Below are 25,360 nucleotides of genomic sequence, written 5' to 3' on the forward strand. Positions count from 1 at the left end.
TCATGCAATGATATGTCGCTTCATTTTTGAAACATTGTCCCCCTCTTGTGGCCTTCCAACTTTGAAATTTACTGTTCAATTTTGAATTAATTCATATATGAATAAAATGGAAAAGCAACGATTTATCTGGCGAGTTATTTGAATGTTCTGCCTACGTCCACCTGTCTGACAGACGGACGGTATTCTAGTGGCTTGTAGCAGCAGCAGCAGCAGCTAGGTGCGCTGCTTGCCTGCAGTAAATAGGATGTGTCCATCCATGGAACACTGTGATAGGAATCATGCCATTCATAGCACACAATGCTTGGATGTGTTCGACCACGTCTCACAATGGGACCACGTGTCACAATGGGCAGCCCACAGTCTGTAGCAGCTGCGCAGTAGTATTCAGCTTCAGTCTGCTGAGTGAGCCTGAGCAGACAGGTGGGCCATGCTCGCCTCCTGGTTACAATATCTGGCACCAGGAGAGTTAGGCCACGTTCACACGCTGCGGATTCCGCTGCGGATTAATCCGCACGGATTTAGCAAAAACCGCAGATAATCCGCAGGTCCAAAGACCTGCGGATTATCTGCGGTTTTGCCTGCGGTTTGGTCCTGCGGATTCACTATCTCCACAATGGTGGAGATAGGAACCCGCAGCGTTTTCCACAGAAAGAATTGACATGCAATTCTTTCTGCGGATTCAAAACCGCAGCAAATCCGCGCGGTTTTTTCCGCAGCGTCGGCACAGCGTTTTTTTTTACCCATTCAAATGAATGGTACTGTACACCGCAGCTAAAACTGCTGCGTGTCTGTAGCGGCCAATCCGCAGCGTGTGCACACAGCCTTAAAGCAAGACCTTTCATTTAGGGAGGGTAGTAGAGGGGGCGGTGTAGGAGCAGTGCTCCTCTGGCCTCTTTCCTAGTACTGAAGCGCGTTTGACCGTGAGGGGAGGGTGGCCTAACAAAAAAGGGGTTGGCCTATGCAAATTAAAAGCGCGTGGAGTGGAATCCTGGGGGGAAAAAAAAAAAAAAAAAAACAGCCGCCTGCGCTTTTGTTATGCGCCCAGACTTGGTTTGAATGTCTTCCTCAGGGTGGTGTCTGTGTCATTCTCCACAATGGGTGCCTGTCTTAAGCCCTGTGGCCTTGCAAGCGGCAAACCATTTCTGGTTATCGCTTCTCGGCCTTTTGGCTAAGATCAAGTGTAGTATCTGTTCTTATCAGTTTAATATCTGATACGTCCCCTATCTGGGGACCATATATTAAATGGATTTTTAGAACAGGGAGATGGAAAAAGAGCTTGCTCACTTCACTCCACGTATCAGCCCAGTATGGCAGTTTCTCTGGGAATGGTGCACTCACTCTCTTAAGCGGTTTCCAAAGACAGATTGAATTGAAATCGGGATAAGCAAGTAGTGTTTTCAAAGCATGATTTGAATGCTTTTTTCCAATGTCGCCGCTCTGCAATTAGTTTTTCTTGGTCCAAGTTGCACATTTCCAATTCCTTAGCCTTGATTTAACTTGACCAACTCTTCTACTACTACTACTACTACTACTACTCTTATTCACCGCTATATGGGAGGCATTGCACTGTATTCAATGTGTCCGTAAAATAACGATCTATCTTGGCCTTTGCTGTTTGGTAGGTATAGGTGTGACAAGCTGCAGTAATGTGTTTGGCTTTGGATAGCTACATTTCTGCACACCCACCTGCTACAAGGCCTGCAGCCCCTTCGCCTCAGAACTTCCCCAGTCTTAATTCAAGCATTCAATTCCTACCACATCCCTCATGCAATGATATGTCGCTTCATTTTTGAAACATTGTCCCCCTCTTGTGGCCTTCCAACTTTGAAATTTACTGTTCAATTTTGAATTAATTCATATATGAATAAAATGGAAAAGCAACGATTTATCTGGCGAGTTATTTGAATGTTCTGCCTACGTCCACCTGTCTGACAGACGGACGGTATTCTAGTGGCTTGTAGCAGCAGCAGCAGCAGCTAGGTGCGCTGCTTGCCTGCAGTAAATAGGATGTGTCCATCCATGGAACACTGTGATAGGAATCATGCCATTCATAGCACACAATGCTTGGATGTGTTCGACCACGTCTCACAATGGGACCACGTGTCACAATGGGCAGCCCACAGTCTGTAGCAGCTGCGCAGTAGTATTCAGCTTCAGTCTGCTGAGTGAGCCTGAGCAGACAGGTGGGCCATGCTCGCCTCCTGGTTACAATATCTGGCACCAGGAGAGTTAGGCCACGTTCACACGCTGCGGATTCCGCTGCGGATTAATCCGCACGGATTTAGCAAAAACCGCAGATAATCCGCAGGTCCAAAGACCTGCGGATTATCTGCGGTTTTGCCTGCGGTTTGGTCCTGCGGATTCACTATCTCCACAATGGTGGAGATAGGAACCCGCAGCGTTTTCCACAGAAAGAATTGACATGCAATTCTTTCTGCGGATTCAAAACCGCAGCAAATCCGCGCGGTTTTTTCCGCAGCGTCGGCACAGCGTTTTTTTTTACCCATTCAAATGAATGGTACTGTACACCGCAGCTAAAACTGCTGCGTGTCTGTAGCGGCCAATCCGCAGCGTGTGCACACAGCCTTAAAGCAAGACCTTTCATTTAGGGAGGGTAGTAGAGGGGGCGGTGTAGGAGCAGTGCTCCTCTGGCCTCTTTCCTAGTACTGAAGCGCGTTTGACCGTGAGGGGAGGGTGGCCTAACAAAAAAGGGGTTGGCCTATGCAAATTAAAAGCGCGTGGAGTGGAATCCTGGGGGGAAAAAAAAAAAAAAAAAAACAGCCGCCTGCGCTTTTGTTATGCGCCCAGACTTGGTTTGAATGTCTTCCTCAGGGTGGTGTCTGTGTCATTCTCCACAATGGGTGCCTGTCTTAAGCCCTGTGGCCTTGCAAGCGGCAAACCATTTCTGGTTATCGCTTCTCGGCCTTTTGGCTAAGATCAAGTGTAGTATCTGTTCTTATCAGTTTAATATCTGATACGTCCCCTATCTGGGGACCATATATTAAATGGATTTTTAGAACAGGGAGATGGAAAAAGAGCTTGCTCACTTCACTCCACGTATCAGCCCAGTATGGCAGTTTCTCTGGGAATGGTGCACTCACTCTCTTAAGCGGTTTCCAAAGACAGATTGAATTGAAATCGGGATAAGCAAGTAGTGTTTTCAAAGCATGATTTGAATGCTTTTTTCCAATGTCGCCGCTCTGCAATTAGTTTTTCTTGGTCCAAGTTGCACATTTCCAATTCCTTAGCCTTGATTTAACTTGACCAACTCTTCTACTACTACTACTACTACTACTACTCTTATTCACCGCTATATGGGAGGCATTGCACTGTATTCAATGTGTCCGTAAAATAACGATCTATCTTGGCCTTTGCTGTTTGGTAGGTATAGGTGTGACAAGCTGCAGTAATGTGTTTGGCTTTGGATAGCTACATTTCTGCACACCCACCTGCTACAAGGCCTGCAGCCCCTTCGCCTCAGAACTTCCCCAGTCTTAATTCAAGCATTCAATTCCTACCACATCCCTCATGCAATGATATGTCGCTTCATTTTTGAAACATTGTCCCCCTCTTGTGGCCTTCCAACTTTGAAATTTACTGTTCAATTTTGAATTAATTCATATATGAATAAAATGGAAAAGCAACGATTTATCTGGCGAGTTATTTGAATGTTCTGCCTACGTCCACCTGTCTGACAGACGGACGGTATTCTAGTGGCTTGTAGCAGCAGCAGCAGCAGCTAGGTGCGCTGCTTGCCTGCAGTAAATAGGATGTGTCCATCCATGGAACACTGTGATAGGAATCATGCCATTCATAGCACACAATGCTTGGATGTGTTCGACCACGTCTCACAATGGGACCACGTGTCACAATGGGCAGCCCACAGTCTGTAGCAGCTGCGCAGTAGTATTCAGCTTCAGTCTGCTGAGTGAGCCTGAGCAGACAGGTGGGCCATGCTCGCCTCCTGGTTACAATATCTGGCACCAGGAGAGTTAGGCCACGTTCACACGCTGCGGATTCCGCTGCGGATTAATCCGCACGGATTTAGCAAAAACCGCAGATAATCCGCAGGTCCAAAGACCTGCGGATTATCTGCGGTTTTGCCTGCGGTTTGGTCCTGCGGATTCACTATCTCCACAATGGTGGAGATAGGAACCCGCAGCGTTTTCCACAGAAAGAATTGACATGCAATTCTTTCTGCGGATTCAAAACCGCAGCAAATCCGCGCGGTTTTTTCCGCAGCGTCGGCACAGCGTTTTTTTTTACCCATTCAAATGAATGGTACTGTACACCGCAGCTAAAACTGCTGCGTGTCTGTAGCGGCCAATCCGCAGCGTGTGCACACAGCCTTAAAGCAAGACCTTTCATTTAGGGAGGGTAGTAGAGGGGGCGGTGTAGGAGCAGTGCTCCTCTGGCCTCTTTCCTAGTACTGAAGCGCGTTTGACCGTGAGGGGAGGGTGGCCTAACAAAAAAGGGGTTGGCCTATGCAAATTAAAAGCGCGTGGAGTGGAATCCTGGGGGGAAAAAAAAAAAAAAAAAAACAGCCGCCTGCGCTTTTGTTATGCGCCCAGACTTGGTTTGAATGTCTTCCTCAGGGTGGTGTCTGTGTCATTCTCCACAATGGGTGCCTGTCTTAAGCCCTGTGGCCTTGCAAGCGGCAAACCATTTCTGGTTATCGCTTCTCGGCCTTTTGGCTAAGATCAAGTGTAGTATCTGTTCTTATCAGTTTAATATCTGATACGTCCCCTATCTGGGGACCATATATTAAATGGATTTTTAGAACAGGGAGATGGAAAAAGAGCTTGCTCACTTCACTCCACGTATCAGCCCAGTATGGCAGTTTCTCTGGGAATGGTGCACTCACTCTCTTAAGCGGTTTCCAAAGACAGATTGAATTGAAATCGGGATAAGCAAGTAGTGTTTTCAAAGCATGATTTGAATGCTTTTTTCCAATGTCGCCGCTCTGCAATTAGTTTTTCTTGGTCCAAGTTGCACATTTCCAATTCCTTAGCCTTGATTTAACTTGACCAACTCTTCTACTACTACTACTACTACTACTACTCTTATTCACCGCTATATGGGAGGCATTGCACTGTATTCAATGTGTCCGTAAAATAACGATCTATCTTGGCCTTTGCTGTTTGGTAGGTATAGGTGTGACAAGCTGCAGTAATGTGTTTGGCTTTGGATAGCTACATTTCTGCACACCCACCTGCTACAAGGCCTGCAGCCCCTTCGCCTCAGAACTTCCCCAGTCTTAATTCAAGCATTCAATTCCTACCACATCCCTCATGCAATGATATGTCGCTTCATTTTTGAAACATTGTCCCCCTCTTGTGGCCTTCCAACTTTGAAATTTACTGTTCAATTTTGAATTAATTCATATATGAATAAAATGGAAAAGCAACGATTTATCTGGCGAGTTATTTGAATGTTCTGCCTACGTCCACCTGTCTGACAGACGGACGGTATTCTAGTGGCTTGTAGCAGCAGCAGCAGCAGCTAGGTGCGCTGCTTGCCTGCAGTAAATAGGATGTGTCCATCCATGGAACACTGTGATAGGAATCATGCCATTCATAGCACACAATGCTTGGATGTGTTCGACCACGTCTCACAATGGGACCACGTGTCACAATGGGCAGCCCACAGTCTGTAGCAGCTGCGCAGTAGTATTCAGCTTCAGTCTGCTGAGTGAGCCTGAGCAGACAGGTGGGCCATGCTCGCCTCCTGGTTACAATATCTGGCACCAGGAGAGTTAGGCCACGTTCACACGCTGCGGATTCCGCTGCGGATTAATCCGCACGGATTTAGCAAAAACCGCAGATAATCCGCAGGTCCAAAGACCTGCGGATTATCTGCGGTTTTGCCTGCGGTTTGGTCCTGCGGATTCACTATCTCCACAATGGTGGAGATAGGAACCCGCAGCGTTTTCCACAGAAAGAATTGACATGCAATTCTTTCTGCGGATTCAAAACCGCAGCAAATCCGCGCGGTTTTTTCCGCAGCGTCGGCACAGCGTTTTTTTTTACCCATTCAAATGAATGGTACTGTACACCGCAGCTAAAACTGCTGCGTGTCTGTAGCGGCCAATCCGCAGCGTGTGCACACAGCCTTAAAGCAAGACCTTTCATTTAGGGAGGGTAGTAGAGGGGGCGGTGTAGGAGCAGTGCTCCTCTGGCCTCTTTCCTAGTACTGAAGCGCGTTTGACCGTGAGGGGAGGGTGGCCTAACAAAAAAGGGGTTGGCCTATGCAAATTAAAAGCGCGTGGAGTGGAATCCTGGGGGGAAAAAAAAAAAAAAAAAAACAGCCGCCTGCGCTTTTGTTATGCGCCCAGACTTGGTTTGAATGTCTTCCTCAGGGTGGTGTCTGTGTCATTCTCCACAATGGGTGCCTGTCTTAAGCCCTGTGGCCTTGCAAGCGGCAAACCATTTCTGGTTATCGCTTCTCGGCCTTTTGGCTAAGATCAAGTGCTTTATTGCAGGAGATCTTGGTCGAAGGGCACTCGGGTACCCCTCTCCTTGGCCTGGCGGGATCGTCCACTTCGGTGGGCTTCACCCGCCTGTTGCTATTGGGGGGAGGGCTTAGTCCCAGGGTAACGAGTTGCGATCCCCCAGCTCCCAGTTGGTTTTTGTCTACAAAACACTGGGAGCGCAGATTGCAAACGCTTGCAATTTGCAAACCCTGTTGCGTACCATGGAGGTTGACCCCAACCTCGTGCCTCCTTATGCGAGGCTAAAAAATACCATTAGGGTCCACTTTAATGCAGGTGGCTCAGACACCAGGAATTTGGGATATGTAGTCCAGGACGTGCTCGGAACCCTCCTCCACGTCCAGAGGAAAGAGATTTTATCCATACAGGACTATCCCCGACGAGGGGATTATGATATAACATTCACGGAAGAAGGTATTTTTAGAGATGTATTGGCGAGAGTTAGACGTGTGGAGGATAGTTCTGTTCTGAAAGGAATACAAATTGTAGAGCACGTCCTGGATGAGGTAAAGCTGGTAATTGTTAAAGTTTTTTCACCATTTGTATCTGCCCCAGAAATTATGTCTTTTTTAGCAGTATACTTTAAGAGCGTAAAATGTATTGGCAAAATACTTAATGAATTCAATATATGGACATCGAAATGGAAATTCTTGGTAACATGTATCAGAGATCCAAATATTCCAGGTGGTGTGCGGCTCCCCCCAGCCCGTTTTAAAATTGGACAAACAAATGGGGATTTTTTCTTTTCTGGGATGCCGGTATACTGCAGAAATTGTGGACGCTACGGCCATTCAAAAGAGAATTGTCTTGTCTCCTGTAGGAACTGTGCTAGCGAAAACCATGAGACGAAGGAATGCCCAAAGGAAAAAAAATGTAGTTTCTGCCAGACTCCAGGTCATTTTTATTTTTCTTGCCCCCACAGGTTTCGGGAAGACGAGCAGAAGGAGAAGTCCAAGACATCCTGGCAAAAACCAAAAGATCAGACCACCCCTCAGGAGGAGGAACAACAACCTGGAGCCTCTGGAGGGACGAAGGGCGCAACACAGAGTGACAACTCTCCAGAGTCTATGACAGGTAACCCACCAGTTTCCAAATCTTGGCTGCAGGAGCAGCGGCAGTCCAAGAGGATGGCTGAGAAAGAACAGAGGGGTATGGTTGCTAAGACCAAGAGGGACAGGCCAAAGGTCGACACCGAGGCACATACCCAGCCTGGGTCTCCTAAGGCAGAGGGCGCGGAGTGGACAGTGGTGGTTTCGCAGAAAAAGAAAAAAAAGGGTGAGTCTGAGGAGGTGGCAGGTGGGGACCGGATGGACACATCTCCGGAAGGGGGTGTGGACACTGGGCCCCCAGAGGTCTTGGTCCCTGCTGTAACGGCGGTTGGGGGCCGGGATCTTGCTGCCTCTGAAGACTCAGAGGCTCTGCCTTGTGCGCAACCTCCCCCTATAAGACGACCTTCTAAAGGTCAAACAGGGGCGGCGGAGCCCCTTGGAGACCCACCTGATGAGGATTTAAATGGCCAGCCAATGGAGACCCAGCAGGTTCTGCCAGTACCCTCCCCGAGCTATGTGGCTGTAGCGTCGGGTCTTTCTAAAAGTGGTAATCTTTCCTCCTCCTCGGATACACTGCTGACGGTATCATCGGATGAAGAGGGAGGCGAAAGCCCAGTGGTCTGATCAGGTTTGTTGGATAGGTAACTCCGTTGCTCTAGAAAATTTAAACAAACTTCCTATACTTTTAATGATGGCTGAACTCAAAGGCATTTCCTTCAATGTGAGAGGCATAAAATCTAAAACAAGGAGAATTGCTCTTTTTAATTTTCTTACATGTTTTACTGCATCTGTTTTATTTTTGCAGGAATGCAATATCCCACACGAAATTTCATACAAAAAATATAAGGATGAGTGGAAGTGTGGGCCATCTGTCTGGTCCGGATCTAATGCTACGGGATCAGCAGGGGTCGCCATACTTTTTAAAGGGAACGTTTTAATAGATTTTATTCAAGAAATTTTACCAGGTCGTATTTTATTAGTTAAGGCTTTTATTAATGGTATTAAATGGCAGTTTTTAAATTTTTATGGCTCTCCAGAAAAAAATGAAAGAGCCGAAATGCTTGATCTTTTACCATTATTTATTAATAACTCTGAACCTTTTATCTTAGCAGGCGATTTTAATTGTATTTTTAAAGGTGAAAACCGGCGTTCCAGCTCTGTCAGCAGGAACTACGATAAAACCTCAGGTATGCTGCATGATATAGTGACAGATGCTAAGCTAATTGATATATATAAAGAGTGTAATAGAGGCAGCCCGGAGGAAGCCGGTTTCACCTGGAGCAATTCTAATTGTAGCTCTAGAATTGATTTTATCTTCGGTTCAGATAAAACAATACCTGCAAAATGTGAAGTTTTAACTAATTTATTTTCAGACCATAAACTTTTATCTTTTAGCATAAAAGTAAATGAAAACAAAAAATGTGGTAAGAAAAGCTGGAAAATGAACGTGTCCCTTTTAACTGACCCGCAGATTTTATCAGATTTTACCGAGTTTTATAGAAAATGTAAAAAAGAAAGAAGTCCAAATATTTCTATAAGTGTATGGTGGGACAGAATGAAAGTTAAAATAAGGAATTTTTTTATTAAAAAGGGTCTTTTTAAAGCCAAAGAAAAATATGAAGAATATAGAATTTTAAATACCCGCTTACAAATGTTATTTAAACTTAGAGATAATGGGATAGATGTGCAACATGATGTTTCAACCTTAAAAGAAGAGATTTCAAAATGGCTAGAACAAAAAGGGAAAGAGATAATTTTCCGTTCTAGAATACAGCACATAGAAGAAAATGAAAAATGTTCTAGATATTTTTTTAGGAAAAATAAAAAAGAAAAAGTAATAATTGACTATATAGATGGAGAAAATAATATAAAACAGATGTTGGGGAAAGTTGAGGTTTTTTTTACTACTCTTTTTAATGAAAAAATTATAGATGAAAAACTAATGGAAGACTCCCTGCAAGAAATAACAGCTGTTTTAGATCCCTCATCACAAGAGTTTTTATTACACCCATTAACAGAACAAGAGATTTTAAAAACCATAAAAAGTTTTAAAAAAGGCAAAGTCCCCGGTTCTGATGGTATCCCAATTGAATTTTATGTATGTTTTTATGATATTTTAAAAGATGATTTGTTTTATTTGTTTACTGAAGTTTTTACCAGTAAGGTTTTATTAAATTCTTGGAAGAAAGGTGAAGTCTCCCTTTTGTATAAAAAAGGCGATAAATCAAAATTAGAAAACTGGAGACCGATAACACTCCTAAATTGTGATTATAAAATAATGGCTAAAATCTGTGCAAATCGTCTAAAAGGAGTCATCAGTAACATTATACATTCTAATCAAGTGTGTGGGGTGCCGGGGCGTAGTATATGGGATAATCTGAATTTAGTGAAAGACTGTATTGAGGATGTGAAAGATCGAAAGGGGAAAATGGCGATTTTATCTATCGACTTTGAAAAAGCATTTGATCGTGTCTCACATTTTTATCTTTTTAAAGTTTTAGAAAAAATGGGCATACCGGAAGGTTTTTTATTTTCTCTTAAAGCATTTTACAAAGATTGTACAAGTAAGATTTTAGTTAATGGTTTTAAGACACAAGATATACCCTTAAAGTCTGGGGTAAAGCAGGGATGCCCCCTGTCCCCCCTACTTTTTATTTGTGCGCTGGAACCGATGTTATGTGCATTACGCCGAAATAACCAGATATGTGGAATACCTTTGCCTGGAAGCGGTGGTTTGGAGGCTAAGGTCGTAGGTTACATGGATGATGTAGCAGTTTTATGTCGTGATGCTCCATCCCTGACGAAAGCCCTCCATCAAGTGCAAACTTTCTGCTCAGCCTCTGGTTTTAAAATTAATTTTAACAAATGTAATATTTTAAGTGTTGGGGGGATGGTTTTACATGATGTACCCGTTGACATAACTGAATCCATTACCATTTTAGGTGTATTATTCACGGAAAAAAATGATGGATATAATAGTTGGGAAGCAATTACACAGAAAGTAAATACGAAAATATGTATGTGGAACATGAGAAAACTTACGATGGAGGGTAAAGTATTGATTTTAAAAATGGTGATTTTACCACTGTTACTGTATCTCAGTATGGTTTTCCCCCCACCGGTTAATGTTTTGAAAAAGATAACTAAAACTTGTTTTACTTTCTTTTGGAACTCAAAAATGGAGAAGCTGAAAAGAGAAATTGTGATGAAAGCAAAACCGAAAGGTGGTAAAGATTTCCCAGATTTTAATAGGTTTCTTTTAATCCATTTTTTCGTTTACTGTTTTAATGCCTTTTTTAAGACCCACTATTGGTCCTTTTTTATGCGTTTTAATACTGGTTTTTTTATGAGGAATCTTGGATGGTATAAAGTTAATTTATCTGCTCCCTATGCTTTTAACTTGCCAGCGCATTATATGATTTTAAGGAAAATAGTGTCGGATTTTAATTTAGGGAATAAGAAAATAGAGGAATTAAAAGACAGTAAAAAACTAATTAAAGAGATACGAAAAAATGAGGAAATATGCAATATTGAAAGATATGATGATGAAGAATCTACATCTATCTGGAAAATGATTAATGGTTTTAATCTTTTTAATATACAGAGAGATCTGGCTTGGAGTTGCGCGCACAGCTGTCTTCCTTGCCGGGCATTCCAATACAGAAGAGGATTTGTGAGGTCTGCCATCTGCCCAAGAGTCGGATGCCAGGATGAGGAAACAGTGGAACATCTATTGTGGTCATGTAAATTTGCTAAAGACCTCTGGAGAAGACTGCTCCCCCTGCTGGAAAGAGTGGCAGACCTCAAGGACTTTAATTATAAAACGGTGCTATATGGACTTATGGAATGCCCCACCATGGACCAGCAAATAATGGCTTGGAAGACAGTCAACTGCGCCAAGTCAGCTCTCTGGAAAGCACGAAATATTGCTGTTTTTAATCAAGATGTTTTTTCAGTGGACAATGTTTTAGAACTTTGCTTATGTGATATGTACACCTACTATTTAATGGACAAAAAACAAAATGTACATGTATCCAAAAAATGGCTTGTCGACCAATGGAACCTGATAATTTGATATGATCTCCTTTTTGAATTGTATAAGTTTCATTGATTTATTTTGAATTATATTTGTTTTAATCTTTGTAATCTGTTAAAATTTTAAATAAACGGTTTTATCCCTATGTTGGGGATAGCCAAATTAAAAAAATCTGTTCTTATCAGTTTAATATCTGATACGTCCCCTATCTGGGGACCATATATTAAATGGATTTTTAGAACAGGGAGATGGAAAAAGAGCTTGCTCACTTCACTCCACGTATCAGCCCAGTATGGCAGTTTCTCTGGGAATGGTGCACTCACTCTCTTAAGCGGTTTCCAAAGACAGATTGAATTGAAATCGGGATAAGCAAGTAGTGTTTTCAAAGCATGATTTGAATGCTTTTTTCCAATGTCGCCGCTCTGCAATTAGTTTTTCTTGGTCCAAGTTGCACATTTCCAATTCCTTAGCCTTGATTTAACTTGACCAACTCTTCTACTACTACTACTACTACTACTACTCTTATTCACCGCTATATGGGAGGCATTGCACTGTATTCAATGTGTCCGTAAAATAACGATCTATCTTGGCCTTTGCTGTTTGGTAGGTATAGGTGTGACAAGCTGCAGTAATGTGTTTGGCTTTGGATAGCTACATTTCTGCACACCCACCTGCTACAAGGCCTGCAGCCCCTTCGCCTCAGAACTTCCCCAGTCTTAATTCAAGCATTCAATTCCTACCACATCCCTCATGCAATGATATGTCGCTTCATTTTTGAAACATTGTCCCCCTCTTGTGGCCTTCCAACTTTGAAATTTACTGTTCAATTTTGAATTAATTCATATATGAATAAAATGGAAAAGCAACGATTTATCTGGCGAGTTATTTGAATGTTCTGCCTACGTCCACCTGTCTGACAGACGGACGGTATTCTAGTGGCTTGTAGCAGCAGCAGCAGCAGCTAGGTGCGCTGCTTGCCTGCAGTAAATAGGATGTGTCCATCCATGGAACACTGTGATAGGAATCATGCCATTCATAGCACACAATGCTTGGATGTGTTCGACCACGTCTCACAATGGGACCACGTGTCACAATGGGCAGCCCACAGTCTGTAGCAGCTGCGCAGTAGTATTCAGCTTCAGTCTGCTGAGTGAGCCTGAGCAGACAGGTGGGCCATGCTCGCCTCCTGGTTACAATATCTGGCACCAGGAGAGTTAGGCCACGTTCACACGCTGCGGATTCCGCTGCGGATTAATCCGCACGGATTTAGCAAAAACCGCAGATAATCCGCAGGTCCAAAGACCTGCGGATTATCTGCGGTTTTGCCTGCGGTTTGGTCCTGCGGATTCACTATCTCCACAATGGTGGAGATAGGAACCCGCAGCGTTTTCCGCAGAAAGAATTGACATGCAATTCTTTCTGCGGATTCAAAACCGCAGCAAATCCGCGCGGTTTTTTCCGCAGCGTCGGCACAGCGTTTTTTTTGACCCATTCAAATGAATGGTACTGTACACCGCAGCTAAAACTGCTGCGTGTCTGTAGCGGCCAATCCGCAGCGTGTGCACACAGCCTTAAAGCAAGACCTTTCATTTAGGGAGGGTAGTAGAGGGGGCGGTGTAGGAGCAGTGCTCCTCTGGCCTCTTTCCTAGTACTGAAGCGCGTTTGACCGTGAGGGGAGGGTGGCCTAACAAAAAAGGGGTTGGCCTATGCAAATTAAAAGCGCGTGGAGTGGAATCCTGGGGGAAAAAAAAAAAAAAAAAAATCAGCCGCCTGCGCTTTTGTTATGCGCCCAGACTTGGTTTGAATGTCTTCCTCAGGGTGGTGTCTGTGTCATTCTCCACAATGGGTGCCTGTCTTAAGCCCTGTGGCCTTGCAAGCGGCAAACCATTTCTGGTTATCGCTTCTCGGCCTTTTGGCTAAGATCAAGTGTAGTATCTGTTCTTATCAGTTTAATATCTGATACGTCCCCTATCTGGGGACCATATATTAAATGGATTTTTAGAACAGGGAGATGGAAAAAGAGCTTGCTCACTTCACTCCATGTATCAGCCCAGTATGGCAGTTTCTCTGGGAATGGTGCACTCACTCTCTTAAGCGGTTTCCAAAGACAGATTGAATTGAAATCGGGATAAGCAAGTAGTGTTTTCAAAGCATGATTTGAATGCTTTTTTCCAATGTCGCTGCTCTGCAATTAGTTTTTCTTGGTCCAAGTTGCACATTTCCAATTCCTTAGCCTTGATTTAACTTGACCAACTCTTCTACTACTACTACTACTACTACTACTACTACTACTACTACTCTTATTCACCGCTATATGGGAGGCATTGCACTGTATTCAATGTGTCCGTAAAATAACGATCTATCTTGGCCTTTGCTGTTTGGTAGGTATAGGTGTGACAAGCTGCAGTAATGTGTTTGGCTTTGGATAGCTACATTTCTGCACACCCACCTGCTACAAGGCCTGCAGCCCCTTCGCCTCAGAACTTCCCCAGTCTTAATTCAAGCATTCAATTCCTACCACATCCCTCATGCAATGATATGTCGCTTCATTTTTGAAACATTGTCCCCCTCTTGTGGCCTTCCAACTTTGAAATTTACTGTTCAATTTTGAATTAATTCATATATGAATAAAATGGAAAAGCAACGATTTATCTGGCGAGTTATTTGAATGTTCTGCCTACGTCCACCTGTCTGACAGACGGACGGTATTCTAGTGGCTTGTAGCAGCAGCAGCAGCAGCAGCAGCTAGGTGCGCTGCTTGCCTGCAGTAAATAGGATGTGTCCATCCATGGAACACTGTGATAGGAATCATGCCATTCATAGCACACAATGCTTGGATGTGTTCGACCACGTGTCACAATGGGACCACGTGTCACAATGGGCAGCCCACAGTCTGTAGCAGCTGCGCAGTAGTATTCAGCTTCAGTCTGCTGAGTGAGCCTGAGCAGACAGGTGGGCCATGCTCGCCTCCTGGTTACAATATCTGGCACCAGGAGAGTTAGGCCACGTTCACACGCTGCGGATTCCGCTGCGGATTAATCCGCACGGATTTTGCAAAAACCGCAGATAATCCGCAGGTCCAAAGACCTGCGGATTATCTGCGGTTTTGCCTGCGGTTTGGTCCTGCGGATTCACTATCTCCACAATGGTGGAGATAGGAACCCGCAGCGTTTTCCGCAGAAAGAATTGACATGCAATTCTTTCTGCGGATTCAAAACCGCAGCAAATCGGCGCGGTTTTTTCCGCAGCGTCGGCACAGCGGTTTTTTTTACCCATTCAAATGAATGGTACTGTACACCGCAGCTAAAACTGCTGCGTGTCTGTAGCGGCCAATCCGCAGCGTGTGCACACAGCCCTAAAGCAAGACCTTTCATTTAGGGAGGGTAGTAGAGGGGGCGGTGTAGGAGCAGTGCTCCTCTGGCCTCTTTCCTAGTACTGAAGCGCGTTTGACCGTGAGGGGAGGGTGGCCTAACAAAAAAGGGGTTGGGCTATGCAAATTAAAAGCGCGTGGAGTGGAATCCTGGGGAAAAAAAAAAAAAAAAATCAGCCGCCTGCGCTTTTGTTATGCGCCCAGACTTGGTTTGAATGTCTTCCTCAGGGTGGTGTCTGTGTCATTCTCCACAATGGGTGCCTGTCTTAAGCCCTGTGGCCTTGCAAGCGGCAAACCATTTCTGGTTATCGCTTCTCGGCCTTTTGGCTAAGATCAAGTGTAGTAACTTAACTGTTGCTGCCTTGGTCTTGGCTGAGAGGTGCTTGGGGTACCCGGCTCCTTGGCCTGGGGGGATCGTCTCACTTATGGTGGGACTTCACCCCCCTGCTGCTATAGGGGAGCTGGATTAGTCCCCTTGCAACGAGTTGCGATCGCCCGGTGAAAGGCCGAGTCCGTGGAAACGGTAAAGCCTTTAGCCTACTGAGATGCCGTGCACATTTCAGTTTTCGTCTGGCGCCGGCCAGATTCGGAACTCGATTAAGATCGAGGTTCCAGCTAACCATGTGGGATATGATAACCCTCGAGAGTTTTATCTGCAGATTCTGAGGGATCTGCTGGGCGTGAAGGAGAGCGAGGTGTACTGTCTGCAGGAAAAGGGACAGAACACGTACGTATTAACGCTTACCACCAAGGTGGTCTGTCAAAACTTTTATGAGCGTGTCAAGGGCGAGCGATACAGCAAGCTGTTGGATGGAGTGGTGTTCACGGGTTTGTATGGCGAACTGGACGTTCCCCTCGTGGTGCATATGTTCAACCCTCATGTCTCCGTAGAGGATATTGAACTGTTCCTGAACAGATACTGTACATCTGTAAGGCACACAGGGAATGTCAAAGGGCGAAGCGGTTTCTGGAACGGAAAGAGACGCTTTATGGTGCGCTTTAAACCTGACCCAGGGGGTGTAGAAGGCCTTATGCACCCCCCCTCCACAGTGGTGCTGGGGAAAGATCACGGCTACCTGTTCTATAACGGACAGCCGTTCAGATGTCGGAAATGTGGCGACCTTGGTCACATGCAGAGTGACTGCAAAAATGAGCGGATGAGTCAATGCCACAACTGTGGTAAATGGGGTCATGCCTCAAAGGACTGCAAGGGCGAAAAAACCTGCAGTGGTTGCGGACAGTCTTCTCACCTGTTCAGCAATTGTCCAATGCGAACAAGGTCTCGTGGTGGCTCTAGAGCATCTGCGGCTAGTTCCCCAGGGCCCCCTGCTGGTGCCAGCAGGACAAGCTCAGTAGTCACTGGTGTGAGCTTTGCGGACATAACTGCGGGTCTGATACAGTCTGACTCAGCTGAAGCTTGTACGGTACCCATGCCAGATGGCCCGGCTCCCACAGCCGAGGCTGCACCCTTGCCTACTCCTGCAGGTGTCCAGGTTCCGCCTGGCGAGGAGATGGCACTTCCACAGAGGAGATCCGAAAAGGATCCAAAAAAGAGGCGGAAATCCAGAGCGGTTGGTGCCATTCCAGATATCCATCCAGATGTCGATCCAGACGACCATACGGAGGCCCCTGTTGATGACCACGCTGATGTTGGATCCAAGGTCTGCCCAGAAACCTGTCCGGAGGACCGTCCTGATGCCTATCCAGAGGGATGTCCTGATGTCTGTCCGGAGGGTGAAGGTCGCACGCCAGATGGTGACCCTAGTGCCGAACCTGTTGGTCATCTCGTCCCAGAGAGAGTGTCTGTAGGTGTCCCTGGTGAGGTTGTGGACGTTCCTTCTGCAGCAGAACCTGGAGGAGTCTTGGTGGCCCTGGAGGACCAGATGGATACCAGTGCCAGTGGTAAGCGGAGCCGTGAGGAGGCTCAGGGAGAGCAGAGTTCGCCTGAGTCAACCCGTAAATTCTTTCTGGCTACTACAGTCAATCTTCTCAGCCCAGAAGGGACAAATTTAATCGAGGAATACACGGACTCCGATGATACTGCTAGCCTACGGACTGTGTCTTCACTTTCACCTGCCATATCACATCTATATGAGTCTGATTCAGAGAGTCTGGAATCATTAAAAAAGACTTAATATGGCAGAGATCCGGGTTGCCTCACTAAATGTGAGAAGTTTAAAGAGCCCCGTTAGGAGGGCTGCTTTGTTTGCGTGGTTAATGACTTTGAACTTTGAGATTTTTTTCCTGCAGGAATGCAGTATTGATCATGGACTATCATATCCCAACCTAAATAAAGACTGGACAGCAGGACCCTCTGTCTGGTCAGGGTCCAATGATAATAAAGCTGCAGGGGTTGGAATTTTATTTAAAACCCAGAATGCAAATGTTTTATCAGTTACTGAAATTGTTCCAGGCCGTGCCTTATTAACCCATGTTGTTTTAAATGGTTTTACATGTCGTTTTATGAATATTTATGCATCCCCAGAGAAAAATGAGCGGGCTTCCCTTTTTAATGACATATCTTTGTTTTTAACAGGTCCATCCCCAGTAATAGTGGGAGGGGATTTTAATTGTGTCATGTTGGGAGAAAGGCGGAGTGGAGGTGATGGTGTTAGAGGAACAGACAAAACCTCAAGTCTGTTAAAACACCTGGTGACAGACTTTAAGTTATTAGATGTATGGAGGAAGTCCCACCCTTCTGATCCAGGATATACATGGAAGGGTAGAGGGCTGTCCTCGCGTATTGATTTTATTTTATGCTCCAATGATGGTTTTAAATCTAGGAACGCAGGCTTAATGGAAAACATCTTTTCCGACCATGCACTGTTACATGCTAGCTTGCATGTTCCTGGGGATGCAAAAGTGGGTAGGGGTATATGGAAATTAAATGTACTCCTATTAGAAGACGAATTGGTAAGAGCGGATTTTGTTGCAAAATATGAATCTTGGAGGAGGAAGAAACATCCAAAACAGAGCATGCTGGGGTGGTGGGAATGTGTAAAAACTCGGATTAAAGAATTTTTTATTAAAGTGGGTAAAAGAAAGGCACGTGAAAAAAGGAAATGTTTTAGAGATTTTAATATTAGGCTGCAGACTCTCCATAAGCTTAAGGAGTGGGGAGTGCCTGATGTGGATGGTGAGATGGCCAGAATTCAAACTGAAATCTACCAATTCCTGGAACAAAAAGGTAAAGAGGTGATATTTAATGCTCGTGTGAAATACTTGGAGGAGGGTGAGTCATGTTCAAGGTTTTTCTTTAAAAAAGTAAATGACAAAAAACAAGTAATTGTGGAATTGGAAGGAGAAACCTCCACTAAGGGTATTTTAGACAAAACTTTTAATTTTTATAGTGATCTTTTTAATACCAAAAAGATTGACGAAACTACCCTTGTAGGAAATCTTAATGTTTTATCTCAGTTTTTAAATAAAGATGACCAGGTGTTTTTAGAAAAAGATGTTTTACCAACTGAGATTGAAGAGGCCCTAAGAAGTTTTGGTAAAGGCAAGGCTCCAGGGTCTGATGGTCTCCCTATTGAATTTTATCTTTGTTTTTGGGATTCCATTAAAACGGACTTCCTACAAGTGATCAGTGAAGCCTTTATGGCAGACTCTTTACCAAACTCATGGCGCAAAAGTATGATCACCCTCATTTTTAAGAAAGGCGATAAAACACAACTGGAGAATTGGAGGCCTATCTCATTGCTTAATATGGACTATAAAATCCTTGCTAAAATTATTGCCAGTCGTCTGAAAACAGTCATTAAACATGTGATCCATCCAGATCAGGTGTGTGGTGTCCCCGGGAGATCAATCTGGGAACACTTAAACTTGATACGGGATCTGATCTGGTATCAGAAAGACAGAAAGCAGCCATTAGCTATTTTATCCTTGGATTTTATGAAGGCTTTTGATAGGGTTTCCCACTTTTATCTTTTTAAAGTTTTAGAAAAGATGGGGTTCCCTAATTCTTTTATCCAGAAAATATCGCTTTTATATAAACAGTCATGTGCACAGGTTTTAATTAATGGGCTTTTAACTAAGGAAGTGGAGCTTCTTTCTGGAGTAAAACAAGGTTGTCCCATGTCTCCACTTTTATTTGTGTGCGCCATTGAACCACTGTTGTGCCTAATACGTCAGGACAAGGTGGTTAGAGGGATTTTCATTCCAGGTGGGGGTGGGCACCAAGTTAAAGTTCTCGGTTACATGGATGATATATCAGTGTATGGCACTAGCTCAGCATCTATTAACAGAGCAATTTTAATTACTGAAATTTTTAGTGCTGGATCTGGTTTTAAGTTAAATATTAATAAATGTGACTGTTTGATAATGGGCCAATGGGAATCAGACCCCCCTCGGATCTCTACGCAAACAACTGGAATCAAGATTCTGGGCATCTTGTTCAATCCAGAAAATGATGGAAAAGAAAATTGGGATTTGGTACTAAATAAATTAAACCAAAAAATTTCCCTGTGGCAAATTCGTAAGCTGTCAATGGAGGGTAGGATTCTTGTAATTAAGATGGTCTTACTTCCCATTATTCTGTATGCTGCTATGGTTTTTCCCCCAAACTCCATATATTTAAAAAGGCTCATGAAACCCATGTTTTATTTCTTATGGGGATCCAAAATGGAGAAATTGAGGAGGGAGGTGGTTTGTAAAAATAAGAGGAATGGTGGCAAGGCATTCCCCAACTTGAAACTGTTTATTTTTATAAAATTTTTCGTGTTTTGTTGCAAAAGTCTAAACAATGAAGGGGCCTTCTCATGTTTCCTGAGGTATGCAACAGGATTCATGTTTAGGAAATTGAATTTCACCATGAATGTTAACTGCCCTTTTCTTTTGTCACCCCCGGAGCAATACAGGGCCCTGGAGAGCACCATTACAGAGTATGATTTAGCTCATGTGGATCACCAGTTTCTCCATGACCAGCGAAAACTAACAATTATGTGTAAAGGTCATGAAGAGATGGAGGATGTATCTAATTTCTCCATCTCTAGATGCCGGCTAATATGGAACAACGTTGCCTGCCCGGCTCTTAGTAATCCACAAAAGGATCTTGCCTGGCAGGTAGTTCACCAATGCCTCCCGACAAGAGCTTTTCAGCATCATAGGGGGCTGGTGGCCAGTGCTAGATGCCCAAGGGATAGGTGTGCACCGGATGAGTCAGTGTTCCACCTAATGTGGGACTGCCCCTATGCGCAGGAGCTTTGGCAAATAGTGGGTACCCTACTGAAATGGATATGTGGGTTACAAATACTATCCTGTGATGTAATTATATATGGGATCATTAATCGTCCTACCATGAAGCAGGCACGAGTGGCATGGCTTATGATAAATTGTTTTAAAGAAGCTCTATGGAAAGTGCGAAACATATTACTATTTAAACGTGATTTTATTTCTGTAAATGATTGCATTGGAATGGCTCTGAGTGAAATGTACACTTATTATTTGAGAGATTGTAATAAAATGGGAGTCAAAGAAGCAAAAAAGCTATGGTGTTTACAAATCTGGAATTCGTATTTGCATATGTAAATTACATGTATATTGATTATTTTTTATGCTCTTAATTGTCTTTTAATCAGATTTGTTTTAAGCCATATTTTATGTATATTTTATATTATGGGGGATGACTATTTTACTCTGACAGAAATGTTTTCTTTCTGATGTATGGTAAAATAAGACGCAACAAGTTAAAAGGATTCAGTTTTATATATGTATGTATTACACTCATTTTAAAGACTTTTTAACTTGTTTTAAAATCAGATTCTGTTTGTTTTATGTCATATTTTTATTCAAGTCCTTGTTGATTTGTTTGATTTTTATGATGTATGTCTGATTTTAATAAAGCTTATTTGAAACGTGATCTGTTCTTATCAGTTTAATATCTGATACGTCCCCTATCTGGGGACCATATATTAAATGGATTTTTAGAACAGGGAGATGGAAAAAGAGCTTGCTCACTTCACTCCACGTATCAGCCCAGTATGGCAGTTTCTCTGGGAATGGTGCACTCACTCTCTTAAGCGGTTTCCAAAGACAGATTGAATTGAAATCGGGATAAGCAAGTAGTGTTTTCAAAGCATGATTTGAATGCTTTTTTCCAATGTCGCTGCTCTGCAATTAGTTTTTCTTGGTCCAAGTTGCACATTTCCAATTCCTTAGCCTTGATTTAACTTGACCAACTCTTCTACTACTACTACTACTACTACTACTCTTATTCACCGCTATATGGGAGGCATTGCACTGTATTCAATGTGTCCGTAAAATAACGATCTATCTTGGCCTTTGCTGTTTGGTAGGTATAGGTGTGACAAGCTGCAGTAATGTGTTTGGCTTTGGATAGCTACATTTCTGCACACCCACCTGCTACAAGGCCTGCAGCCCCTTCGCCTCAGAACTTCCCCAGTCTTAATTCAAGCATTCAATTCCTACCACATCCCTCATGCAATGATATGTCGCTTCATTTTTGAAACATTGTCCCCCTCTTGTGGCCTTCCAACTTTGAAATTTACTGTTCAATTTTGAATTAATTCATATATGAATAAAATGGAAAAGCAACGATTTATCTGGCGAGTTATTTGAATGTTCTGCCTACGTCCACCTGTCTGACAGACGGACGGTATTCTAGTGGCTTGTAGCAGCAGCAGCAGCAGCAGCTAGGTGCGCTGCTTGCCTGCAGTAAATAGGATGTGTCCATCCATGGAACACTGTGATAGGAATCATGCCATTCATAGCACACAATGCTTGGATGTGTTCGACCACGTGTCACAATGGGACCACGTGTCACAATGGGCAGCCCACAGTCTGTAGCAGCTGCGCAGTAGTATTCAGCTTCAGTCTGCTGAGTGAGCCTGAGCAGACAGGTGGGCCATGCTCGCCTCCTGGTTACAATATCTGGCACCAGGAGAGTTAGGCCACGTTCACACGCTGCGGATTCCGCTGCGGATTAATCCGCACGGATTTAGCAAAAACCGCAGATAATCCGCAGGTCCAAAGACCTGCGGATTATCTGCGGTTTTGCCTGCGGTTTGGTCCTGCGGATTCACTATCTCCACAATGGTGGAGATAGGAACCCGCAGCGTTTTCCGCAGAAAGAATTGACATGCAATTCTTTCTGCGGATTCAAAACCGCAGCAAATCCGCGCGGTTTTTTCCGCAGCGTCGGCACAGCGTTTTTTTTGACCCATTCAAATGAATGGTACTGTACACCGCAGCTAAAACTGCTGCGTGTCTGTAGCGGCCAATCCGCAGCGTGTGCACACAGCCTTAAAGCAAGACCTTTCATTTAGGGAGGGTAGTAGAGGGGGCGGTGTAGGAGCAGTGCTCCTCTGGCCTCTTTCCTAGTACTGAAGCGCGTTTGACCGTGAGGGGAGGGTGGCCTAACAAAAAAGGGGTTGGCCTATGCAAATTAAAAGCGCGTGGAGTGGAATCCTGGGGGAAAAAAAAAAAAAAAAAAATCAGCCGCCTGCGCTTTTGTTATGCGCCCAGACTTGGTTTGAATGTCTTCCTCAGGGTGGTGTCTGTGTCATTCTCCACAATGGGTGCCTGTCTTAAGCCCTGTGGCCTTGCAAGCGGCAAACCATTTCTGGTTATCGCTTCTCGGCCTTTTGGCTAAGATCAAGTGTAGTATCTGTTCTTATCAGTTTAATATCTGATACGTCCCCTATCTGGGGACCATATATTAAATGGATTTTTAGAACAGGGAGATGGAAAAAGAGCTTGCTCACTTCACTCCATGTATCAGCCCAGTATGGCAGTTTCTCTGGGAATGGTGCACTCACTCTCTTAAGCGGTTTCCAAAGACAGATTGAATTGAAATCGGGATAAGCAAGTAGTGTTTTCAAAGCATGATTTGAATGCTTTTTTCCAATGTCGCTGCTCTGCAATTAGTTTTTCTTGGTCCAAGTTGCACATTTCCAATTCCTTAGCCTTGATTTAACTTGACCAACTCTTCTACTACTACTACTACTACTACTACTACTACTACTACTCTTATTCACCGCTATATGGGAGGCATTGCACTGTATTCAATGTGTCCGTAAAATAACGATCTATCTTGGCCTTTGCTGTTTGGTAGGTATAGGTGTGACAAGCTGCAGTAATGTGTTTGGCTTTGGATAGCTACATTTCTGCACACCCACCTGCTACAAGGCCTGCAGCCCCTTCGCCTCAGAACTTCCCCAGTCTTAATTCAAGCATTCAATTCCTACCACATCCCTCATGCAATGATATGTCGCTTCATTTTTGAAACATTGTCCCCCTCTTGTGGCCTTCCAACTTTGAAATTTACTGTTCAATTTTGAATTAATTCATATATGAATAAAATGGAAAAGCAACGATTTATCTGGCGAGTTATTTGAATGTTCTGCCTACGTCCACCTGTCTGACAGACGGACGGTATTCTAGTGGCTTGTAGCAGCAGCAGCAGCAGCAGCAGCAGCAGCAGCTAGGTGCGCTGCTTGCCTGCAGTAAATAGGATGTGTCCATCCATGGAACACTGTGATAGGAATCATGCCATTCATAGCACACAATGCTTGGATGTGTTCGACCACGTGTCACAATGGGACCACGTGTCACAATGGGCAGCCCACAGTCTGTAGCAGCTGCGCAGTAGTATTCAGCTTCAGTCTGCTGAGTGAGCCTGAGCAGACAGGTGGGCCATGCTCGCCTCCTGGTTACAATATCTGGCACCAGGAGAGTTAGGCCACGTTCACACGCTGCGGATTCCGCTGCGGATTAATCCGCACGGATTTTGCAAAAACCGCAGATAATCCGCAAGTCCAAAGACCTGTGGATTATCTGCGGTTTTGCCTGCGGTTTGGTCCTGCGGATTCACTATCTCCACAATGGTGGAGATAGGAACCCGCAGCGTTTTCCGCAGAAAGAATTGACATGCAATTCTTTCTGCGGATTCAAAACCGCAGCAAATCCGCGCGGTTTTTTCCGCAGCGTCGGCACAGCGTTTTTTTTTCCCCATTCAAATGAATAGTACTGTACACCGCAGCTAAAACTGCTGCGTGTCCGCAGCGGCCATCCACAGCGTGTGCACACAGCCTTAAAGCAAGACCTTTCATTTAGGGAGGGTAGTAGAGGGGGCGGTGTAGGAGCAGTGCTCCTCTGGCCTCTTTCCTAGTACTGAAGCGCGTTTGACCGTGAGGGGAGGGTGGCCTAACAAAAAAGGGGTTGGCCTATGCAAATTAAAAGCGCGTGGAGTGGAATCCTGGGGGAAAAAAAAAAAAAAAAAAATCAGCCGCCTGCGCTTTTGTTATGCGCCCAGACTTGGTTTGAATGTCTTCCTCAGGGTGGTGTCTGTGTCATTCTCCACAATGGGTGCCTGTCTTAAGCCCTGTGGCCTTGCAAGCGGCAAACCATTTCTGGTTATCGCTTCTCGGCCTTTTGGCTAAGATCTGTAATGGATCCTGTCAATTGGCCAAGGTGATCTGGGTGGACCTCATACACTCGGCCTTTTGGACTTTGGTCTGATTGTTGTTATTGGGTGCAGAGTAAGCCTGAATTACCTTTTTTTCCTGGATATCGTGTTTCGAGGTCCGTGGAGTGGTGGTCGTTGGACGGTGGAAAGCGGAATCTGGGAGGAACTGCGATCAATTTGCGTATTTTCCTTTTGGCATCGTTGAGAAGGAGAAGAATCATGGAGGAAAGGAGGAACTTTGGAGGAAGGAGGGAAAACCAGGAGAGCAACCCGAATGACTATTTTTCGGAACATTATGCGCTGAAGGATACCATCAGGTTCGTGGTTAGTCCTGCTTTTCGGCAGGTGAAGGACTCTCAGTATATTTTTTAAGTTGTGTGCAAGCTCTTGGAGATAGAGAAAGAGCAGCTATTTTGTTTTCAATCCTTTTTTACACGAGGAATGTATGATGTTACACTATACAGTTCCTCACAATGTGAAAAGGCCTTCTTTCTCTATGGAGCTAATAGAGAAAAGGAGGAACTGGAGGGAGTGAGGGTGATCCCCTCTTTCCAGTTAACAATGAAACTGTTGACCATTCATGTTTTTAATCCTTTTGTCACAGACTCTGAGATAGAAACTTACCTTGAGAGATATTGTGAAAAGGTTATCCCTAGAAAACGTGTGGAAACAAGTTTCGGAGTTTGGAATGGGAAACGAGTGTACCTGGTGCAATTTAGGAGAGACTTGGACGAGGAGGGCGGGGTGAGCAGACCGCCGCAACAAGTCTACATTAATCATAGTCGTGGATACTTGTTTTTTCAAGGGATGCCGGATTATTGCCGCAGGTGCAAGAAGTATGGACATCGAGATGAGCAATGTAAAAAATGCCATAGTTGCGTCGGAGCTACGCATCAGGCAAGTGAGTGTCCAAAAAATAAAAGGGACGAAGAAAGGATGGACACATTGTCAGAAGAAAAACAGCAAGAAACTAATGATGATGTGT

At 44.4% G+C, this 25,360-nt stretch overlaps 1 protein-coding gene, 7 non-coding genes and 1 pseudogene across 8 annotated transcripts; all 9 read left to right on the forward strand.

Annotated features, from left to right (window-relative positions):
- The first annotated feature begins 1,148 nt into the window (after positions 1–1,148).
- Positions 1,149–1,339, forward strand: LOC141095078 (U2 spliceosomal RNA). The gene has a single exon (XR_012233298.1). It is a non-coding gene; the product is annotated as a U2 spliceosomal RNA (small nuclear RNA).
- Positions 1,340–2,911: 1,572 nt separating this feature from the next.
- LOC141095079 (U2 spliceosomal RNA) lies at positions 2,912–3,102 on the forward strand. Its single transcript, XR_012233299.1, has one exon. It is a non-coding gene; the product is annotated as a U2 spliceosomal RNA (small nuclear RNA).
- A 1,572-nt stretch (positions 3,103–4,674) lies between these two features.
- Positions 4,675–4,865, forward strand: LOC141095080 (U2 spliceosomal RNA). The gene has a single exon (XR_012233300.1). It is a non-coding gene; the product is annotated as a U2 spliceosomal RNA (small nuclear RNA).
- A 1,480-nt stretch (positions 4,866–6,345) lies between these two features.
- Positions 6,346–11,738, forward strand: LOC141094648 (uncharacterized). The gene is made up of 2 exons (XM_073580479.1): positions 6,346–8,726; positions 10,482–11,738. Exons 1-2 carry the CDS (start codon positions 8,132–8,134, stop codon positions 11,612–11,614), a joined length of 1,728 nt encoding a protein of 575 aa, XP_073436580.1. The 5' UTR covers positions 6,346–8,131; the 3' UTR covers positions 11,615–11,738.
- Positions 11,714–11,899, forward strand: LOC141094953 (U2 spliceosomal RNA). The gene has a single exon (XR_012233220.1). It is a non-coding gene; the product is annotated as a U2 spliceosomal RNA (small nuclear RNA).
- A 1,572-nt stretch (positions 11,900–13,471) lies between these two features.
- LOC141095083 (U2 spliceosomal RNA) lies at positions 13,472–13,662 on the forward strand. Its single transcript, XR_012233302.1, has one exon. It is a non-coding gene; the product is annotated as a U2 spliceosomal RNA (small nuclear RNA).
- Positions 13,663–15,252: 1,590 nt separating this feature from the next.
- Positions 15,253–15,397, forward strand: LOC141095027 (U2 spliceosomal RNA; annotated as a pseudogene).
- A 5,376-nt stretch (positions 15,398–20,773) lies between these two features.
- On the forward strand, positions 20,774–20,961 carry LOC141094959 (U2 spliceosomal RNA). Its single transcript, XR_012233224.1, has one exon. It is a non-coding gene; the product is annotated as a U2 spliceosomal RNA (small nuclear RNA).
- Positions 20,962–22,536: 1,575 nt separating this feature from the next.
- LOC141095084 (U2 spliceosomal RNA) lies at positions 22,537–22,727 on the forward strand. The gene has a single exon (XR_012233303.1). It is a non-coding gene; the product is annotated as a U2 spliceosomal RNA (small nuclear RNA).
- The last annotated feature ends 2,633 nt before the right edge of the window (positions 22,728–25,360 follow it).

Source organism: Dendrobates tinctorius, unplaced genomic scaffold (genome assembly GCF_039654945.1).
Source record: "Dendrobates tinctorius isolate UK_male_01 unplaced genomic scaffold, ASM3965494v1 ptg000065l, whole genome shotgun sequence".
Lineage (NCBI taxonomy): Eukaryota > Metazoa > Chordata > Amphibia > Anura > Dendrobatidae > Dendrobates > Dendrobates tinctorius.

Excerpts from the sequence above, each read along its gene's own strand:
- LOC141094648 (XM_073580479.1), top strand. The coding sequence starts at position 8,132 with ATGAAGAGGGAGGCGAAAGCCCAGTGGTCTGATCAGGTTTGTTGGATA. Across the intron at positions 8,727-10,481 it reads GAACTACGATAAAACCTCAG|GTGTATTATTCACGGAAAAA; the intron begins GTATGCTGCATG and ends TTACCATTTTAG.